At 56.7% G+C, this 19,235-nt stretch overlaps 2 protein-coding genes across 8 annotated transcripts in view; one reads left to right on the top strand and one right to left on the bottom strand.

Moving 5' to 3' along the window:
* The first annotated feature begins 5,309 nt into the window (after positions 1–5,309).
* IL18BP (interleukin 18 binding protein) lies at positions 5,310–11,503 on the top strand. 2 transcript variants are annotated; one of them, XM_030556293.1, is made up of 6 exons: positions 5,310–5,431; positions 6,771–6,839; positions 7,696–7,761; positions 8,266–8,395; positions 8,890–9,114; positions 10,963–11,503. In XM_030556293.1, the coding sequence occupies exons 1-6, from the start codon at positions 5,401–5,403 to the stop codon at positions 10,979–10,981; spliced, it is 540 nt and encodes a 179-aa protein (XP_030412153.1). In that variant the 5' UTR covers positions 5,310–5,400; the 3' UTR covers positions 10,982–11,503. The 2 variants fall into 2 exon arrangements, with proteins under 2 accessions (XP_030412153.1, XP_030412143.1); XM_030556283.1 differs by having other exon boundaries at positions 5,310–6,839.
* Positions 11,504–12,211: 708 nt separating this feature from the next.
* Positions 12,212–19,235, bottom strand: part of NUMA1 (nuclear mitotic apparatus protein 1) — a 72,726-nt gene continuing 65,702 nt past the window's right edge. For all 6 annotated transcript variants that reach the window (XM_030556250.1, XM_030556260.1, XM_030556226.1 and 3 more), the window contains 4 exons: positions 16,403–16,615; positions 15,686–15,793; positions 15,228–15,401; positions 12,212–14,091 (listed from right to left, as the gene is read on the bottom strand). In XM_030556250.1, coding sequence (XP_030412110.1) covers positions 14,056–14,091; positions 15,228–15,401; positions 15,686–15,793; positions 16,403–16,615 — 531 coding nt within the window. In that variant the 3' untranslated portion in view covers positions 12,212–14,055. The remainder of the gene's footprint in view (positions 14,092–15,227; positions 15,402–15,685; positions 15,794–16,402; positions 16,616–19,235) is intronic.

Raw genomic sequence — 19,235 nt, forward strand, 5'->3', positions numbered from 1 at the left:
CTCAGTCCTGGGGCCAGTTTTGTTCAATATCTTCTTTAATGATCTGGAGAATGGCGTGGTGTGTACCCTCAGCAAGTTTGCAGTTGACACTAAACTTGGAGGGTAGAGAGAGGATACAGAGGGACTGAGACAAATTAGAGGGTTAGGCCAAAAGAAACCCGATGAGGTTCAACAAGGACAAGTGCTGAGTCCTACACTTAGGATGGAAGAATCCCATTCACTGTTACAGACTAGGGACCAAATGGCTAGGAAGCAGTTCTACAGAAAGAGACCTAGGGGTTACAGTGGACGAGAAGCTGGATATGAGTCGACAGCGTGCCATTATGCCAAGAAGGCTAACGGCATTTGGGGCTGTATAAGTAGGGGCATTGCCAGCAGATCGAGGGACATGATCATTCCCCTCTATTCGACATTGGTGAGGCCTCATCTGGAGTACTGTGTCCAGTTTTGGGCCCCACACTACAAGAAGGATGTAGAAAAATTGGAAAGAGTCCAGCAGAGGGCAACAAAAATGATTAGTGGACTGAAGAACATGACTTATGAGGAGAGGCTGAGGGAACTGGGATTGTTTAGTCTGCAGAAGAGAAGAGTGAGGGGGGATTTGATAGCTGCTTTCAACTACCTGAAAGGGGGTTCCAAAGAGGATGAATCTAGACTGTTCTCAGTGGTACCCGATGACAGAACAAGGAATAATGGTCTCAAGTTGCAGTGGGGGAGGTTTAGGTTGGATATTAGGAAACACTGTTTCACTAGGGAGGTGGTGAAGCACTGGAATGGGTTACCTAGGGAGGTGGTGGAATCTCCTTCCTTAGTGATTTTTAAGGTCAGGCTTGACAAAGCCCTGGCTGGGATGATTTAGTTGGAGTTGGTCCTGCTTTGAGCAGGGGGTGGGACTAGATACCTCCTGAGGTCCTTTCCAACCCTGATATTCTATGACTCAGCTGGGGTCTACCCAAGCCGCAGCCTTTCATCTTACTTCCTGGGGCCTTGGGCCGAACAGGAAAGCAGTAATGGGATGTTGGTAGTGGGCAGTAAGCTTGTTTGCTCGATGAAGGGGAAGCAGTAGCATGACAGGGAAAAGCCAGAATAGTTCAGGGCTCTGTTCTCAGAAGGATTGCACCAGGCTCCCCATTCCTCTTTCATGACATTCTAATTGCACCTGGAACGCTGCCTGTTTTCTCTTGGTTTCTTCTTACTGGAAGCCAGTCGGGGTTCGGAAAAGGGAGATAAGGCTGGATCAGAGGTGGGAGCAACTGACTTTCAAAGAATGGAATTTAAATTGCAGTTGAGCTAATAAAGGGGAGAACAAATATAAATATTTGTAGTGTATAAAAACAAGCTGCGGAGAGGAACTGCAGGGCATGCAACTGGAAATGAAAATGAGTAACGGGAAACTTAGAGTCCACACTGGAAAGCATGTGAGTGGCGACATCGTGGAATATCTCCCCTGGGAAATGGTGGAAGCCCTAGTGCAGCAGGGCCTGGACAATCCCCTGGAGAACACACTGCAGGGAGCGAGGGAGATGGGGTGTCTCAATAGAGAGAGACAGAATTTATCCCCTGCCAACTCTACACCAGCAATAGACCAGGTTCATGTCAGGACCAAATTCCTGGGGAGAGGCCCCAGCTCCTGTGCCTCTGCCGTGACATTAAGTACTCACGACTTCCCTTTCTTTCCACTCTCTTGTGCAAGCAGAAGCAAATCCAAAATACAGGCACACGTGCCACTCATCTTCGCTGCCAGTAATCGGTATACACGGTAAGCCTTGTGACCCCCGATAGATATTATCCTCCTCTTACAGATGGGGATGGATGCTTGCCATGGCAGAGCTGAGAAAAGAAGACAGGAGCCCAGATTCCCAGCCTTAGGGCAGGGATCTCAGTCGCTCTTTCCACTAGGACCTGCAAGGCAGCAGCTGACGGTGATGATAGAAAGGGGAGGTGGAAAGGACCATTTGGGTCACCTGGTTCCATTCCCCATGCAGGATTGTTCCCTGCATTCTGTTGTAAGTGCTTAGAGCAGAGGTCCCCAAATTATGGGGTGTGCCCCCTTAGGGGCCCCATCCCTGCACCTGACCCATCCCCAGCTTCCCACCTGGCCCTGGGCCCCCTTGCCCCTCTCCCCATCCCTGCAAGTCACAGCCACACTCCAAGCCCTGGCTCCAGGGGGGCATGGACAGGGGGAGGGGCAGCATACCCCTCAAAAGGGCTAGATAGTCTGTTCAAGCAATGGCACTTCAGTGTGTTTGATGTTTCTGATATTAGTCCTGTATTTCCCATTGCTGGGCTAGTTCTCTCTCTTTGAATCAGACTAAACCCTTCCCTTCCCCCTGTAATACTTAGTATTTGTGTAACTGCCCTTACTCAAAATTTATCCAAGTTGTAAATACTTCCTGTAGGAGGTTCAACTGCACTAATGACTTAGCCCTCTCCAGTATCAGTAAAGTAGATGTTCCACGGTGCGGCCAGCTGCCAGATCGTCTGATGAAGTTCGTGGGGTGTCACCATCCACTGGGAGTGTTTCCAGTGGGTTTCTGCAGCGAGCAATGCCACTCCTGACTGCTCAGTATTTTCCTCAACAAGCTGGAAGTGCATTCAAAATCACTGTTGATAAAACTCATAGCAGCTAGAGGCTGGCACAGCGGTAAATACTGGGGACAGGGCCAGCATGCAGAGGAATCTTAAGAACAGAAGAACGGCCACATCTAGTCAGACCAAAGGTCCATCTAGCCCAGTGTCCTGTCTTCCGACAGTGGCCTGTGCCAGGTGCCCCAGTGAGAATGAACAGATCAGGTCATCACCAACGGATCCATCCCCTGTTGCTCATTCCCAGCTTCTGCCAGTCAGAGGTTTAGGGACAGTCTCTTTAAGCTCTTAAGCTTAGTGTGCATGTTTTGCTTTATGTGCTTTGGTTATTTATCACTTACAATCTCTTAAAATTTACCAGTTCAGCATGGTTGGGGGCTTTCCCTGGAGCCCGCTTCTGGGCAGGGCTCGAGAGAGGCTGCGCCTCGGTGTGGTTTCAGCATGGGCCCCACTGCTTTCTAGTGCCGGATGAATCCGCAGTTCTCTTACCCGCAGGCAGAGCAGGGACAAGAGGCAGCGAGCCTACGGTGCTGCCCATGTAACGTGAACGTGCTCCTCAGCACCCCGCTGCTGCAACCCTCTGCCCCTGCCCGGCGATGCCTGGTACTGGGCCAGTGGGGAGTTCCCACGCTGTTCAGTCTGTCCTAACCCACCGCCCCTGCTTTTGTCAGGCTAGGGTCTCTCTATGCAGCACAGCTGATCCCCTGTGATCATGGCTCACCCTTCTAGTCTGGCCCTGGGCTCCTAACGTACACGCAGTGCCCCCGCTGCCCCGTGATCCTGGCCCACCCCTCGACCCTCCAGCCCGGCCCTGGGCTCCCGACCTACACGCCGCCCCGCAATCCCAGCCCACCCCTCACCCTGCTAGTCTGGCCCTGGGCTCCCTGTAGCCAGTTCACCTGATTTAATTTTTAAAATTACACCTCCAACTATGTATGGATGGAAATAAAGAGGTCTGCCTTTCCCCCCATGTAACTCTGGCAGTGTTGTCTGCTGCCAGCCTGAAACACGGCTTGTGAGAAGTGTGCGCTATCCTCTTGCCTGTCACTGGAACGTTGACCCTGAAACAAATGATGACTCCCCTCTCCCCATGGTTAGCTGTGTCACTGCTGCGTGTTTTAGCAGAACCATCCAGCTCCATGGACTGAGCCAATAAGCCCAAGATGTTTCTATGCATTTTGCTTCACTGCCGAAAGCGCCACCTCCTCCCTCCCCCGACAACTGCTCTGATGGCAATGCTGTGCTTTCAGTGCATGGCAGGGACAGCGTAAAATCAGTAACCCTGACTATGAAATGAACAGACACATGGGCCTGACCAGATATCCACCGTTGTATTTAACCCAGTATAAGCCGACACATGGGCCTGACCAGATATCCACTGTTGTATTTAACCCAGTATAAGCCCCTCTCTTGGGGAGGTTTGGGGGGAGTTAGCAGGTGAGTGGGTCTCAGGAAGATGAGGGGTATCAGAGTATGATTGCACTTTATAAATATATCAGCAGGATAAATATCAGGGAGGGAGAGGAATTATTTAAGCTCAGTACCAATGTGGACACAAGAACAAATGGATGTAAACTGGACACTAGGAAGTTTAGGCTTGAAATTAGATGAAGGTTTCTAACCATCAGAGGGGTGATGTTCTGAAACAGCCTTCCAAGGGGAGCAGTGGGGGAAAAAGACATATCTGGCTTCAAGGCTAAGCTTGATAAGTTTATGGAGGGGATGGTACGATGGGATAGCCTAATTTTGGCAATTAATTGGTTTCTGATTATTAGCAGGTAAATATGCCCAATGGTCTGTGATGGGATGTTATATAGGGTGGGATCTGAGTTACTACATTGAATTCTTTCCTGGGTGTCTGGCTGATGAATCTTTTCCACATGCACAAGGTTTAACTGGTCGCCATATTTGGGGTTGGGAAGGAATTTTCCTCCGGGGCAGATTGGCAGAGGTCCTGGAGGTTTTTCACCTTCCTCTGCAATGTGGGGCATGGGTCAATTGCAGGAGGATTCTCTGCACCTTGAGGTCTTTAAACCACGATTTGAGGACTTCAGTAGCTCAGACGTAGGTCAGGGGTTTGTTACAGGAGCAGGTGGATGAGATTCTGTGACCTGCATTGTGCAGGATGTCAGACTAGATGATCATAATGGTCCCTTCTGACCTTAAAGTCTGTGAGTCTATGAGCTGGGTGAGTGGGCCTCAGGGGGCATCAGCAGCTGGGTGGGGCAGTGTCTCAGAGAAGTGGTTGGGTGGAACAGCAGCCAAGGCAGTGGGTCTTGGAAGTTGGGGGTCAGCAGCTGGGGAGGGGTCCTTGGGATGGGAGAGTCAGCAGCCAGGGGGATGGGTCTCAGGGAAATGTGTGTGTGGCCGGGGGGGGGGAGGGGGGGAGTGTCAGCGGCCAGGGAGCATGTCTCAGGACAGGAATGGGTGTCAGCAGCCGCAGAGGGTGGGTCTTGGGGTGATTGGGGGTGGTGGTGGCAGCATCCAGAGGAGTTGGTCTCAGGGCTGGGGGAGGGGGTCAGCACCTGGAGGTGGGGGTCTCAGGGAGCTGAGGGGTGGTCAGCTACTGGGCCATTAGGTCCTGGGGGGCCAGGTGTCATACTGCTGTGTGGGCATTGTGGCAAAGGTGATCAGGGAACTCCCCCACACACACACACGCACGCGCCATGTATGATTCACCCCCCCTTCCTCCCTCCCTCCCCCACCCCCACCCCCCTGCTCTAGGAGTGGCTGGGGACATCCCCCTGCTGAGCGAGCCACAGGATAAATACTTCCTCCCTGAGTGACTCCAGGCAGACAGCCCAGCCTGGCAGGATGGACACAGCCGCAGCCCGCAGGCACCCAGGTAAGGAGCAGCTGCTCGCACTTTTGGGGGGGGGAGGTGGATGGCGGGGGCACCTGGTATGTTTCCCTTCAAGGCAGCTTTTTTGTCAGTCTGCCACAAAGAGGCTGATTTGCTGGGGGCTCCATTCTTGGGACCCCCCCAACATAATATGTTGTTGGGGGGGTCCCCAGAACAGAGCCCCACACACACAAAAAACCAACAACCCTCACTGTTTCTAACTGGTGCTGGTGACATCCTGTCTTGCTGCCAGGCGGGCTGGGACAGGCGCTGTTGGGGTTGGACTGGGGAGCTGGCGGGTCAGTCCCAGCCAGCACCGCCTTTGCCACAGCGCTTAATTGCTTATGGGGGGGGGTCAGCGCAGTGGTTGCACTCAATCTGTACGCCATGGTCCCTGCCCCCCAGAGCTTCCAAGCAAAACCAAGAGCAGTGGAAGGGGAAACTGAGGCCCCGAGGGGCAGTGAGTGGGCAGGGGTGAGAATAGACCCCTGGCTGCCAGCCCAGTGCTCTAGCCATGCTGCAGCTCCCAGCCTGCCATGCCTCAGTTTCCCTATGTGTGAGATGGGGGAATCACAGGTGGTCAGTGACTGTGCTCAGATGGGGGAGCCAGGGACAGCAGGGAAATCATATAGCGCCAAACTCCTCTGAAGGGCAGAAGCGAAGGGGCTGGAGGATGTGTTCCCAGCTCCTCCCCCCCACTCCTGCAGTTTGGTTTGCGGGGACAGGCTCAACTGTGAGGCCTTCGAGAGTATCTCTTCCATCCCCTGCCCTGCACGCGGCCCATATGTGAGGAACAACAGCCATGAAGGTGTGGTGGGGGGGTGGCGGGGCAGGGAGGCAGGTGGCTGCTTTGGTTACATGGGTGCAGAGCTTCCAAGGGGTTCAGCTGCCGAGCCGCCATTGAGTTCAGTCCTTTGGGGGTCTGGGCCCTCGCAGCCCATCCTGTGTCTGGAGGGTAAGAGGCCGGGGCAGCCAGTAGGGGCCCAGTGCTGGGACGGAGCCTGGAGGGTGAGGCAGAACAAAGGAGCAGCAGGGTGAATGCAGGGCTGGGGGCTTAGGGTATTTAGCAAGCCAAGCCCTGGCCACAAAGCATGGAGCCCCCTGTTGTATCATTACCCCATTGTACAGATTGGGGAAACTGAAGCACAGTGACAGGAAGGGTCACACAGCAGCAGAGGCAGGATGAGAACCCAGGCCACCCTTCCATAGAAACAGGCTAAGCCCCCCTGCCTCTAGGTGGGGCACTGTGGCTTGGAGCACCCCATGGGCAGGGCAGGCTGCTTCCATTCCCCACCCCAGCCAAGCCAAGCCAAGCTAATGCTGCCTTCTCTTGTGATCCCAGGTGTGATGGGAGCTGTTCCCTGGCTCCCTCTAGTCCTCCTCTGCGGCTGCAGCCACTTCCAGAGCTCAGGTAAGGCGAGGGCGGCCGGACAGCGTAGGGTCCTTGTGCTTGTGAATGTGTGGGACAAACAAACAGCTCTGTCCCCGTTCTGGGGTAGTGGGGTGGGGACAGACAGACAGTGTGAGATCTCCATGTGCTGCAACTCTGCCAAGATCTCCAGGCCCCTGAAGATGCTGCTCTCACCGCCCCCCCCCCCCGCCACAGTGTGGTGCTTTTACTGGAGCTGTCTAACCTGTTTGACTTCTCCATCACCTGGAGGCTAATCGAGATGCTCTGCTCCCTCCATGAGCCAAACATTACTGGGCTCGTGGGGGGGGGGGGGGCAGGTTGAGCTCTCTGGCCTGTGTCAGCCAGGATGGGGAGGGGCAGGCTAGATGAGCAGAACTGGTGCCTTCTGGCCTTAAAACTCTATGAATTCCCATCAATTATCTCCTGTTGCAGTAAGTTCCGCAGGTTAAAAGTAACTGCTGTGCCAACACTCTAACAAGTGGGGGCTTAAGGGACCAGCTCATTGGCTTTAAAAGGAAAGGTTCAGCTCCCCCCAAGTTGTGTCCATATTCACGTCCCCTGGCAACAGTCATCATTTCTGAGCTCTGTTTCTTGCTGTGAGGTAGGCTGGGGTCCCTGCGACGTGTATGGCAGCCACCAGCCTGAGGCCTGGCTGGGAGCCTGGACTTGGGGGCTCTACTGCTGCCTCTACCAGATTTACTCTAGCACCACCTGGTCACCTGACAGCTCCATGCCTCAGTTTCCCCGTGTCTAGCAAGTGCTCTGCCCTCTGTGTTGTTTGTGCACTGCCCAGGTGCCAGTCTGTGCCCCAAGGAACCGTCCCCCACTGCCTTTCACCAAACGCTTCTGCTTTCAGATGCAGCTTCCAGCCTGCGCCCAGAGATCATTACGCCCCTGAAGCCCGTGAAAAGTCCCACTCTAGGTAATTGACGTTCTCTGTCCAGCTATGCACTGTGGGCACTGGGCGGGGGGAATCGATCATAGCAGGTCGGGTAGCACACATGGCCCTACCCAGGGGGAGGCCAGCAGCCCTGACTTCTACTCCCACACCAGACACTCTGCATCTGTAGCAATTCAACAGGGCCCAGCCACAAGCAGGCCCTGCCAGACTAAAGGAGAGACCCCTGGCTTGAGTAGCACGAGGGTATCCAGGCACTGAGGGTGTCCAGCCCCCAGGGGGCTCTGGGATTTCCAAGAGGGCTGGCATTCCCTCCACCAGTGGGGCCCACCCCATGGGGATACAGTTGCCCTGGTGAAGTTCCCCCCAGCAGGGATGTAGTTCCCATGGCAATGTTCCCCTGGCAGGGGGGGCGGGGGGCATTGTCCTACTGCTGCCAGGGGACCCCAGAGCCAGGCCCTGATGGGGACATGCCCTTGCCTTGGCCCCTGACGTTGCAGCTTCCTGTCGCTTCACATCCTTGTCCAGGGAAATGGTTCAGTGTCAGCTGCCAGGCTCAGAGCCCCTTCCCGAGGATGACCCTCATCTACTGGCTGGCAAACGGCTCCTTCGTGGAGGACCGATACCCGGACGAGGCAGTGAGCGAAGGGGACGTCCTGTGAGTAAATTTGCCCAGATGGTGGAGAGCTGGTCCCGCGTACCTGCTGACCTGCCCTGCTCCCAGCGTGGAGAGCCTGCAGTGGGGCTGGCTCAGGGGCCGGCCCCTGGATCCAGCCCCTTCCCCCAGGAGCTCACCCCTTGGGCTCCAGGGCTCTGAGCAGTGGTAGTTGGGGGAGGGAGAAGTTCAGGGCAGGACTTGGGTCCCACCCACTGGAGCTAACGGAGAAGCATTTGGGACCAGCGGTGCTGAGCCCCTGTGGGTCACAGCAAGGAGAGGGCGGCTCAGCAGCTGCAACTCAGAGCCCTGGTGCAGTGCCATGACCCCTCGCTCCTCTGCAAACATGCCCTGGGAGCTGTCCATGCAGCTGTTTCTGGGGTGGGGGGACGGTGACACCTACTGGCTGTTTGGGACCATGCCAGGTCTCCCGTGCCCTCGCTGACACCCAGTCAAGCACTGCAGCCAGCTCATGGGCCCTGCCTCTTCCCTCACAGAACAGAGCCCAGGGGCACCAGGGTGCTCCTGACCCGGGAGCTGCTCTTCCGCTCCTTCTCCTGGCGGGACTGGAGCACCTCGTTCCTGTGCATGGTGAGGAACCCAGCGGGGCTGGAAAAGGGACTGGTCCACTGGGACCCTGAGCCGACAGCCCAGATCTCCGAGCCGCAGCAGGAGACAAGGCAGGACGTCCAGACCCTGACAAGCACCCCCACCATGGACTGGTGAGAGCCCTTAATGGCTATAGGGGGGTGGGGTGGGCACAGGCCGGCCCCAGTGCAAAGCCTTGAACAAGGTCACTCACTAACCGCTCAAAAGCAAAGGAAGCTGCCAGGGGATAAGGAGGAAGGTTCTCTCCTGGTTCAGTAACTGGTTAAAAGGCAGGAAACAGAGTAGAAATAAATGGTCAGTTTTCAGACTGGAGAGAGGTAAATAGTGGTGTCCCCCAGGGGTCTGTTCTGGGCCAGTCCTATTCAAAGTAGTCATAAATGATCTGGAAAAAGGGGTAAAACAGTGAGGTGGCAAAGCTTGCAGATACAAAACTACTCAAGACAGTTACGTCCCAGGCAGACTGTGAAGAGCTACAAAAGGATCTCACAAAACTGGGTGACTGGGCAACAAAATGGCAGATGAAAATGAATGTTGATAAATGCAAAGTATCAGAGAGGTCGCTCTGTTAGCCTGGATCTGTAAAAGCAGCAAAGAATCCTGTGGCACCTTGTAGACTAACAGACGTTTTGGAGCATGAGCTTTCGTGGGTGAATACCCATTTTGTTGGATGCATCAGAGGAAGTGGGTATTCACCCACCGAAAGCTCATGCTCCAATAAATGCCAAGTAATGCAGATTGGAAAACATAATCCCATTTAATTACGGGGTCTAAGTGAACTGTTACCACTCAAGAAAATCTTGGAGTCATTGTGACGACATTGTCACTCTGACGACATCCACTCAATGTGCAGTCGCAGTCAAAAAAGCAAACAGAACATTAGGAATCATTAAGAAAGGATAGGTAATAAGACAGAAAATATCATATTGCCTCTATATAAATCCATGGTACACCCACATCTTGAATACTGTGTGCAGATGTGGTCACCCCATCTCAAAAAAGATCTACTGGAACTGGAAAAGGTTCCAAAAAGGACAACAAAAATGATTAGGGGCACGGAATGGCTTCCATATGAAGATAGATTAGTAAGACTGAGATTTTTCAGGTTGGAGAAGAGACAGCTAAGGCGGGAATATGGTAGAGGTTGATAAAATCATGACAGGCATGGAGACAAGAAATCAGTAAGTGTGATTTACTCCTTCTCACAACACAAGAACCAGGGGTCACCAAATGAAATAAAGGCAGCAGGTTTAAAACAAACAAAAGGCAGTATTTCTTAACACAATGCACAGTCAGCCTGTGGAACTCCTTGCTGGAGGATGATGTGAAGGCCAAGACCATAACAGGGTTCAAAAAAGAACTAGATAAGTTCATGGAGGATAGGTCCATCAATGGCTGTTGGCCAGGATGGGCAGGGATGGTGTCTCTAGCCTGTGTTTGCCAGAAGCCAGGAATGAGTGACGGGATGGATCGCTTGCTGATGACCTGTTCTGTTCGTTCCCTCTGGGGCACCTGGCACTGGCCACCGTCGGCAGACAGGACACTGGCTAGATGCATCTTTGGTCTGACCTAGTCTGGCCATTCTTATGTTCTTAAGGGGTTGGAGGTACCAAGGCCCAGCCCCCGCTGCAGTCTTAGCTGTACAGCACTTCCCCAGAGGTAGGGTAGGAGCTGTCCCATGTTCAGGGTCGGTGCTGCCGCTGCCACTGCCTCTGGAGCCCCACCCCTTCTCTTCACTGTGAGCAGGTGGAGAGCTGCCAGGTTCCACCCCAGTGACAGCTGCAAGGGGCTGGCTCAGAGGGCAGGGAATCAGCCTGCACGCCCAGAGGGAAGCAATCCCTGCATGGGGCACGGGAGGGCAGGCACCCTCACTCCGCAGGGCCCCATGGCCAGCTGGGCCCCAGCTGCGTAGGAATGGCAGGCACCTGCCAGCCTGGCACTAACCGCACTTTGGCTTTCCCCAGGGCCGAGAGCACGAACTGAGCACAGGGACCGCAGCACCGGCCCCCGAGAGGCAGCGATATTGTGCCCATGGCGGCCAAGCTCCACTTCCCTGGCAAAGCCCTGCCAGCCTCCCTCCACGGCCCAGCTGCCTTCCCCTGCCCCCTCTGTGTCTGCTTGGAGCCCTGCAGGGCCACGGCGCGGCTGCCCCAGAGGCCAGGGGCTGGCTATAGCCCCACCCCAAACACACTGCATGGTGAGGGAGGCTGCCACAGGACTTGCCCTTGGGCCATGGCCTGGGAAAGGCCGCCCTTCCCCCCTCCACTGCTCTGGCAGGATCATTCTCAACCCTAGTGACCAAAGCCACCCCCTGCTGCCAGCCCAGCCTACGAGTGAAGAGCAGGGTCCCTTCAACAGCTGCCAGCAATGCCCTGCCCGTGACATGCCTGGGGGGCAGCACCAGCTTGGGGCAGAGGCTGGGAGACCAGCACCCGCTGGCCTGTGGCTGCCAGCTCTCCCCCCACTTCGCACAGTTTCTATTAAATAAACACACAACGCTCTGCCCGGGCTGCGCGACGTTCTTGTAGCCACCTCAGCCACCATCCTGGAGGGAGAGGCAGAGAGGGGAGTGGCCTTGTGGGTCACGGCAGGGGGGGCAGAGCCAGAGTGGGGTGAAGGCTTGCAGAACAGCAGGGGCAGGAGGGCAATTGGGGGGGTGGGGCAGTGGTGTCAGAGGGGGAAGAGGACCAGCTTGAACAGAATAGAGGGGGCAGTTAATGGAGTGAGCCAGAGGGCAGCTCCAGGATGATGCCATGGGGGGGGGGGGGGGGCAGAGGGAAGGGTGCAGGAGGAGGAGGTAGCTGCAGCTGGATGAGGAGAGGGCTCCTTAACTCAGCCAGCAGAGAAGCAGCAGGTGAGGAACAGCGGGATGGGTGCGATGGGGGAGACAGGCTGGAGAGGAGGGAGGTGCATGGGATGGTAGGAGAGGGCACAGGTTGCTGACATGCAGAAGCAGCTCGCTCTATGGAGGGGGTTGTGTACCCCCCCACGTGCCAGCAGCAGGGCTCACCCAGTGTGTGCCCAGCAGACTGCAGCCCTCTGCATGGGTGAAGCTGCTGCAGCTGAGAGCAGGCAGCTGGCCAGGGGGCTGCGGCCGATTCCTGCTGGGTCTGGGCCTGCACCGGTGGCTCTCTGGGCCTGCCTGGCCCCAGTCAGGGGCCGCTCTGAGGGCAGGAACTCACTCCACACAGAATGAGGCCTCGGAAGCAGCCGCCAGGAGAAAAATACAGTTTATTTACAAGTAGAAAGGGTTTAAAAATGACACGTTTCACGGACATCGAGGCAGCCTCAGCTGAGCGCTCAGCGGGTCCCCTCCTGGCACAGCCCCCCAGGCTGCTCTCCGCAGTTAAAGCCAAGAGGACTCGAGACGTCATTTACTGCGTCTGTAAACAGGAGGGAGCCCCAGCCAGGCGGGGAGGTGGGCGCAGCCTCCCAGCCAGCTCTGCCAGCACCCCGCAGCCTCGCCCCACCCCGCCGGCTGGCACAGAGCTCCCCCCAACCCCCGGCACTGACCCAGCCCCACTCCCAGAGCACACGCAGCCTGGCCACTCCTCTCAGCTGCCTGGGCCTTTGCTGGCCTCGGACAAGCAGCTTTCAACCAGGATAAACCGCGGGGCTCACACAGCTGCTGAGGCCCGGCCCACTGTAACCTGGGGCTCCAGGAAGCCAGCCCTGGGGCATTAGCTCGGCGGGAGCTGGAAAGGGGGACTGAGGGCAAGGTGAGGTGGGGGCTCTGCAGGGGGATACAGGAGAGCTCAGCCCTGGGAGATGAGTCTAAAACCCTGCCCTGCCTTGCAATGGACACGGGCCATCCAGCTCTGCGGGGGTCAGACTCCCGCTCCCCGGGCTGCACACACCCAGCTCCCCTGCCAGCCGGCCCCAGGCTGTGGGACCCCTCCTAGCCCCAGCTGGGGCAGAGCCCACCCACTCAGTAGCCCAGCCCCCGCCTGTTCCCCACCTCGCAGGGGAGCCCCAGCTGGCTGCATGGAACGACCCAAAGCGACACACCTGAGGGGGAGGGGACACTGCGTCTGCTGCTGGACCCCCACCCAGCACCTCCACCCTGTGCCAGGGACCCCGGCTGCCCTCCCTGTGTCCCATGCAGGGCCAGCCAAGCAGAAGCTGATCAGTCCCCCCCGGAAGGGGGTGATCAGAATGATACGGAGGAATTCCCACTGGCCATAATCCTCGTGCCCAAACCCCACAGGAAACACGCCGCTAGTGCCACGCGGCTGCAGCCCCCGCTTCCCTCCCCCAGCCGGATGCTAGTGTTTGAGGAAGGCAGCTCCCTGCAGGGAACAGCCCAAACTAGAGTTACATGCAAGAGACCCCGCTCCCCACTAAAGCTAGTTAAGAGCCAGCGGTGCCTCCCGTCCCGAGTCCTAGCCATGAGCACCCCCAGGCAGGCCAGCGACCCACTTCGAGTGGTTCTTTCATGTTCTTCATGGGGAGACGTGGGGCCATGGGTGGCGTGAGGTCCCACTGTGCTCTGCGGGGGGGGCTGGCTGAGCCAGAGGGGGAGGGGAGCCCGGGGAGCCCAGCCATGTGGGTGAAGGGGGCACATCAGGAGTTCAGGAAGGGGGACACGGATGCTGAACTCCCCCCAGCTGGCCTACAGCAGGAGACAGCCCACGGCTACACATCAAAGGGCAGGGCCCTTTCCCTCGGGCTCTGCTCGGGACTCACTGGGGAGCTCGCCCCTCTCTCCAGGATCCCCCTTCCGCCTCCCTAGCCAGCTCATCACCCACAGGGAAGCGCCCGGGTTTTCCTGCCCCAGCTGGGGCTGCTCTGAAGAGCTCCTCCATTGTCAGCGTGCCCAGCGAGCAGATTCAGTCCCTGAAGTCCTCCCCGAGCACTCGGGTACCAGCTTCACTGCCCAGCTCTGCCCTGGGGAACAGGGTCTCATGGGAACACACTGATGGCTTCGGAGCAGGGAGGGAGAGAAAGGGCAAAAGCTTGATCCAGAGTGGCTGATGGAACAGCTCATAGCAGGATGGCGCCTTCGGGACAGCTTCACCCCGGCAGCCCCAGCACAGAGCGGGGCTCAGCCAGGGCAGTTAGAATTTCATGTTCTTGGGTGACTTGCGGCTGGCCTGCAGGGAACACGCAATCTAGTTAGTCTCAGCACTGGGGGGCCCCTCCAGAGCGACTGCAGGTCAGCGGCTGCACCAGGTGCAGGCCTTCGGGGGCTGGGGGGCAGCCGAAGGACAGAGCCAGGGGCGCTCCCATGAAGGTGTGTTAAAGAGTGAAGCAGCCAGAGACCTGGGCACGGATGTTCACCAGACAAAGTCTCCCCTGCCAGGGTAAAGGGAAAATCAGGAGAGGCCAGTTCCCCTCGCTCCAAGCAGAGGGATCCAGGGCCCGCAGCCCCCAGCAGTGGACTGGCTTTGGTGCAGGGCAGGGTGGGAAGCAGAGGGCCCCCCCCCCCCCAGGGTCACAGCAGCAGGGGAGGGAATTACCAGCTGGGCCATGGGCTGAGTCCATCTTTAAGCCAGTGTCCCCATAGCCCACAGTGAGAGCCCAGCCGCCTGGCTCCTCGTACCTGACAAGGGCAGGTCCCCCACATGCGCCCCACACACCATCAGCCAGAGACTAGTGCATTCGGGGGGGAGGGGTGACCCCGGGTCCCCTAGAGATGGTGCCACCCACACAGTGCTCACAATCAGCAGCCCAGCCCCTCACTGCAGCTCTACCCTGGTGGGCAGCTCAGGCAGCCTGGGAGCCCTGCAACACACAGGGAGCCAGGTGGCTTTGCTGCCTTGCCACGGGGCCAGCCGCGAAGGTCTGTGAAAGGTCACACAGGACACGGGTTGGGAGCCCTGAGGGGCTGTTCGGACAGCCAGCTCCTGGCAGCATTTGCTAACCCAGCCCTGCACCCCAGGAGGCTGATGCCTCCTCGCCTGTGGCGGGAAAGCCAAGACACTGTCGCTCCCCAGTCAGTGTCTGGGCATGGGCACCTCCCGGGGACAGACCGTTCAGCCCCCCAGCCTGCAGTGCTTGGCTGTGCCCAGCAGGGGGTGCTCTGATACAGCTCCAGCTGCGTCTCACCAGCAGCTTCACGTCAAGAAACTCCCATGGGAGCTGAGGACGTGCAGGGCTCAGTACAGGGGTACCCGGGGGACGTGCTCTGGCTTGGGATCTGCAGGAGATCAGGCGGGATCGAATGACTCCTGTCCCTACAGGGACAGCCAGCACAAGGCGGGCGGTGGTGAGACCCCCTGCTCCATACCTTGCCCTTCCCCTTGGGCGACTTGGCCGTGGCTATCCTGGGGGACCGCCGAGTGCTGCCACGGGGCGAGGTTTTGGGCGTCGTTTTCCGGTTGGTGCCCCGGCGCAGGAGGCTGCTGCCCAGCTTCTTGGGGGTGTTCAGGATGCTGAAGGCCATCGACTGGCGCCGGTCGGGCTGCGGGGAAAGAGAGAGCTGGGCCATGGAGGGCCGGTTGCCTTCCACACGGCCCGGCAGAGCCCCACCGGCCTGGACAGTCCCTTCACTCCCAGCAAGCCGTGGAAGGGACGGACGCTCTAGCTGCTGGCCAGAGTCTGGAGCAGGGCATGCTGCGGCGACCCATCCCCCCTCAGCTGGGACAATGCCCTCGATCCTGACCCTGACTACCCCTTGCTAGCCAGTGCTGCTCAACCACGTCCCTGGGTTCAAGCCAGCTCCGGGGGCACAGACTAGTTGCTCACCTGCTTGCCGCTCGCTTGGGGCTCGCCCTTCCTGCTGCCACGCTTGCGCTCCTCGTTCCGCTCTCTGGGCGTCTGGGGCCGTGGGAAGCAGCTGGTTGGCTTCTTGGACTGGAGGGAGAGAGTCAAAGCTGGGACCCGGGCTGGCTGCTCCCCAGCCCAGCAGCGACAGAGCGCGCGTGTTATCACAGCAGGAACATGCATCGCTGCATGCGCCCCATCCTCCAGGGGGAGCCGACAGCACCAGAGGCGACTGGCGGAATGAGGAGGGTCCTGCAGTGCTGCCAGAGTGCAGGCAGCAGGCTCAGGGCATGGGAATCCCCCAGTTGCCTGCCCAGGAAGAGCATTCCCACCCCAGATCAGCCACACGCCCTCACCATCCTGGTCCTTCCGCTCTGTCTGCACTTTAGGGGGGTTTAAATGAGGGGTGGGGTGCGAAAGGAGAGCTCCCCTTCCTTGGGCCTGCCTGGAGTGGGAGCTAGCAGCCACTCTGACCCCGGCAGGAGCTGTTACACTGTGCAGCGTCAGAAGGAGTGCCCTCCGTGCCGCCAGCTATGCAGTCCTGACCCCCAGGACCTGAACGCCCCCAGCAATTCCCACAGCGAACCCACCGCAGCCTCACCCCTTCCAGTGCTGCGTGCTCATGAAAGTCAACGGACCAGCACTGTCCCCTGGGCTCACTCATGCAGCGAGCGGGGTAGGGCTCAGCTGGGCACTCACCTCCGGGGTGTCTGGGCCCTGGTGAGATTCATCTGAACTGCGCTTCCTCTGCTGCCGCGTGGCGATGCCTCCTGCCCAGCCGGTGCTGAGGGTGCTGCGACGGGCGGCTGCGCTCTCGATCTGCGAGGGCTGCATGCTGGCCCGGCGCAGCGTCTCCTTCGGGTCACCCGTCTTCATCTCCTCGTCCGTGATGACGGTCAGAGACTGGGAGGGCTGGGGAAACACAGGCACGGACAGGAGACTGGTGACGTGCTGCCTGCAGCGAACACATTCTCACACAGCTCAGTCTCAGACTAAGGCCAGAAGTGACCAGCATGATCCTCTAGTCTGACCTTCTGCACATCGCAGGCCACAGAACCTCACCCACCCGCTCCTGTAATAGACCCCGAACCTCCAGCTGAGTCAGACGTCCTCAGATCTTGATTTAAAGACACCCAGGAAAAAATTCTCTGTATCAACTCAGAGCCTTTCCCATCTAATGTCCCATTCCTGGCCATTGGGGAATTTTATACTAGCTGTCACAGATGGGCCACATGCCACTGTAGGCAGGCAGCCCCTCCGTAAACTTCTCAAGCTCAATCTTAAAGCCGGTTAGGTTTTTTGCCCCCACTGCTCCCCTTGCAAAGCTGTTTCAGAACTTCTCTCCTCTGATGGTTAGAAACCATCTAATTCCGAGTCTCAACTTGCTGATGACCAGCTTATATCCATTTGTTCTTGTGTCCACATTGGTACGGAGTTTAAATAATCCCTCCCCCTCCCTGGTGTTTATCCCTCTGATGTATTTACAGAGAGCAATCATAGCTCCTCAGCCTTCGTTAAACAAGTCAACAGTTGAACAGTCTTGGCTAAACAAGCCAAGTTCCTTGAGTCTCCTCTTGTAAGGCAGGTTTTCATTTCTCAGATCATCCTAGTAGCCTGTCTCTGAACCTGTTCCAGTTTGAATTCATCCTTCTTAAACATGGGAGACCAGAACTGCACACAGCATTCCAGATGAGGTCTCACCAGTGCCTTCAACAGCAGCAACAACACTACCCTGTCTCTACTGGAAATACCTCGCCTGATGCATCCTAGGACTGCATTCGCCTTTTTCACGCCCGCATCACATTGGTGGCTCATAGTCATCCTGTGATCAACTAATACACCCAGGTCTTTCTCCTCCTCTGTCGCTTCCAACTGATACGGCTCCAGTTTATAGTACAAATTCTTGGTTTTAGTCCCTCAGTGCATGACCTGCCACTTTGCACTATTCAATTTCATTCCATTTTCATTACTCCAGTTTTCAAGGTTGTGCAGATCTTACACAATACTCTTGTTCTCCTCCATGCTGGGAACACCTCCCACCTTTGTGTCATTTGCACATTTTATTAGCACACTCCAACATGTGTGTCAAGGTCATGAATGAAAAGCCTAAATAAGATCCGTCCCAAGACCGATCCCTGCAGAACTCTGCCAATAACCTCCCTCCAGCCCGACAGTTCACCTTTCAGTATGACCCCTTGTGGCCTGCCCTTTAACCAGTTCCGTACCCACCTCTCAGTTCTCATACTGATCCCCATCTTCTCCAATTGAACTAATAATCTCCCATGTGGAGCTGTATCAAATGCCTTGCTGACACCCAGGTAGATAGGAAATGCAGTAGCTCCATTGTCTAAAAAAATTAGTTCTCTTCTCCAAGAGATCTAGTTGGTCTGGCACACCCTACCTTTAAAACCATCTTGTATTTTATCCCAATTACCGTTTACCTCTATGTCCCTAGCTACTTTCTCCTTCAAAATGTGTTCCAAGACCTTGCATACAATTGATGTCAAACTAACAGGCCTGTAGTTACTTAGATCCCTTCCCCCCCACCCTGCTTCTTAAAAATAGGTCCCGTATTAGCAATTCTTCAGTCAGTGGGTAGTACCCCGAGTTTACAGATTCATTAAAAATCCTTGCTATTCGGCTTGCAATGGCATATGCCAATTCCTCTGATACTCTTAGCTGGCGATTACCTGCGCCCCTGATTTGGTCTCATTAAACTGTTTGAGTTGGACTTTCACCTCGGATGTGGTAATTTCTGCTTCCATACCCTCCTTCCCATTAGCTGCCCTGCCGCTACCCCACGCTCCTCCTTACAAACTGAGGCACGGTATTCATTTAGGTGTTGGGCCAGGCCTAGATTATCTTGAGTCTCCCTCCCAGCCTCAGCTGCCCAAGTCAGAGCCAGTTAGCAGGTGCTTGGACTGCTGATAAAGCCAGCCCCTGAAGAGACAGGCTCACAGATAACAAGTTGTGGGCTAGTCGTCCAAGTACAGGTCTGAGAGCCAGAGCTCAGCTATCTGCTCCAACGCTGATCCAACATCTCGGGCAAGTCACTTCGCACCTCCTGCCTCCCGTCACATCTCCTAAAGTCTGGGAGCCTGTTGCCCTGGGATCAGAGCACTAGTCATTAATGGATTTCTCCATCCTCACTACATCCTATCACCCCGTTACACAGATGTGGAACTGTGGCACGGATGGTCACAGAGTTAGTTGCAGAGTTTGGAATAAAACCCAGGTGTCCTGCATCCCAGGCGCAGCCCCAACCAGCGGATCTCTCTGCCAATGGGCTAACAGCTACCTATCCCCAGAGCGGGGAGAGAGGGAGGACTGGTCAGTGGTCAGCACTCCAAAGGGCCCTTGAGAGGAGAGGCAAAGGGCACTGAATGACACGATCTGGAAGCCACAAGCACCAGCCAGGGAAAGCAGCTGAACAAAGGGAGGGAGCTTGTGCCAGCAGCCGAGGCTAAGAAAGGAAGCGCTACGCACTGGAGCCTGACCAGTGGGGTGGCGGTAGGGTGTGGTGGGTCTCTTC

Source organism: Gopherus evgoodei, chromosome 1 (genome assembly GCF_007399415.2).
Source record: "Gopherus evgoodei ecotype Sinaloan lineage chromosome 1, rGopEvg1_v1.p, whole genome shotgun sequence".
In the NCBI taxonomy this organism is placed as follows: Eukaryota; Metazoa; Chordata; order Testudines; family Testudinidae; genus Gopherus; species Gopherus evgoodei.

What these genes read in the sequence shown, in the direction of transcription:
- IL18BP (XM_030556283.1), top strand. Translation starts at nt 6,692, where the DNA reads ATGGGCAGGGCAGGCTGCTTCCATTCCCCACCCCAGCCAAGCCAAGCC. An exon ending in CGTGAAAAGTCCCACTCTAG is followed by an intron (nt 7,762 to 8,265) that starts GTAATTGACGTT and finishes ATCCTTGTCCAG; the next exon opens with GGAAATGGTTCAGTGTCAGC. An exon ending in GTGAGCGAAGGGGACGTCCT is followed by an intron (nt 8,396 to 8,889) that starts GTGAGTAAATTT and finishes CTTCCCTCACAG; the next exon opens with AACAGAGCCCAGGGGCACCA.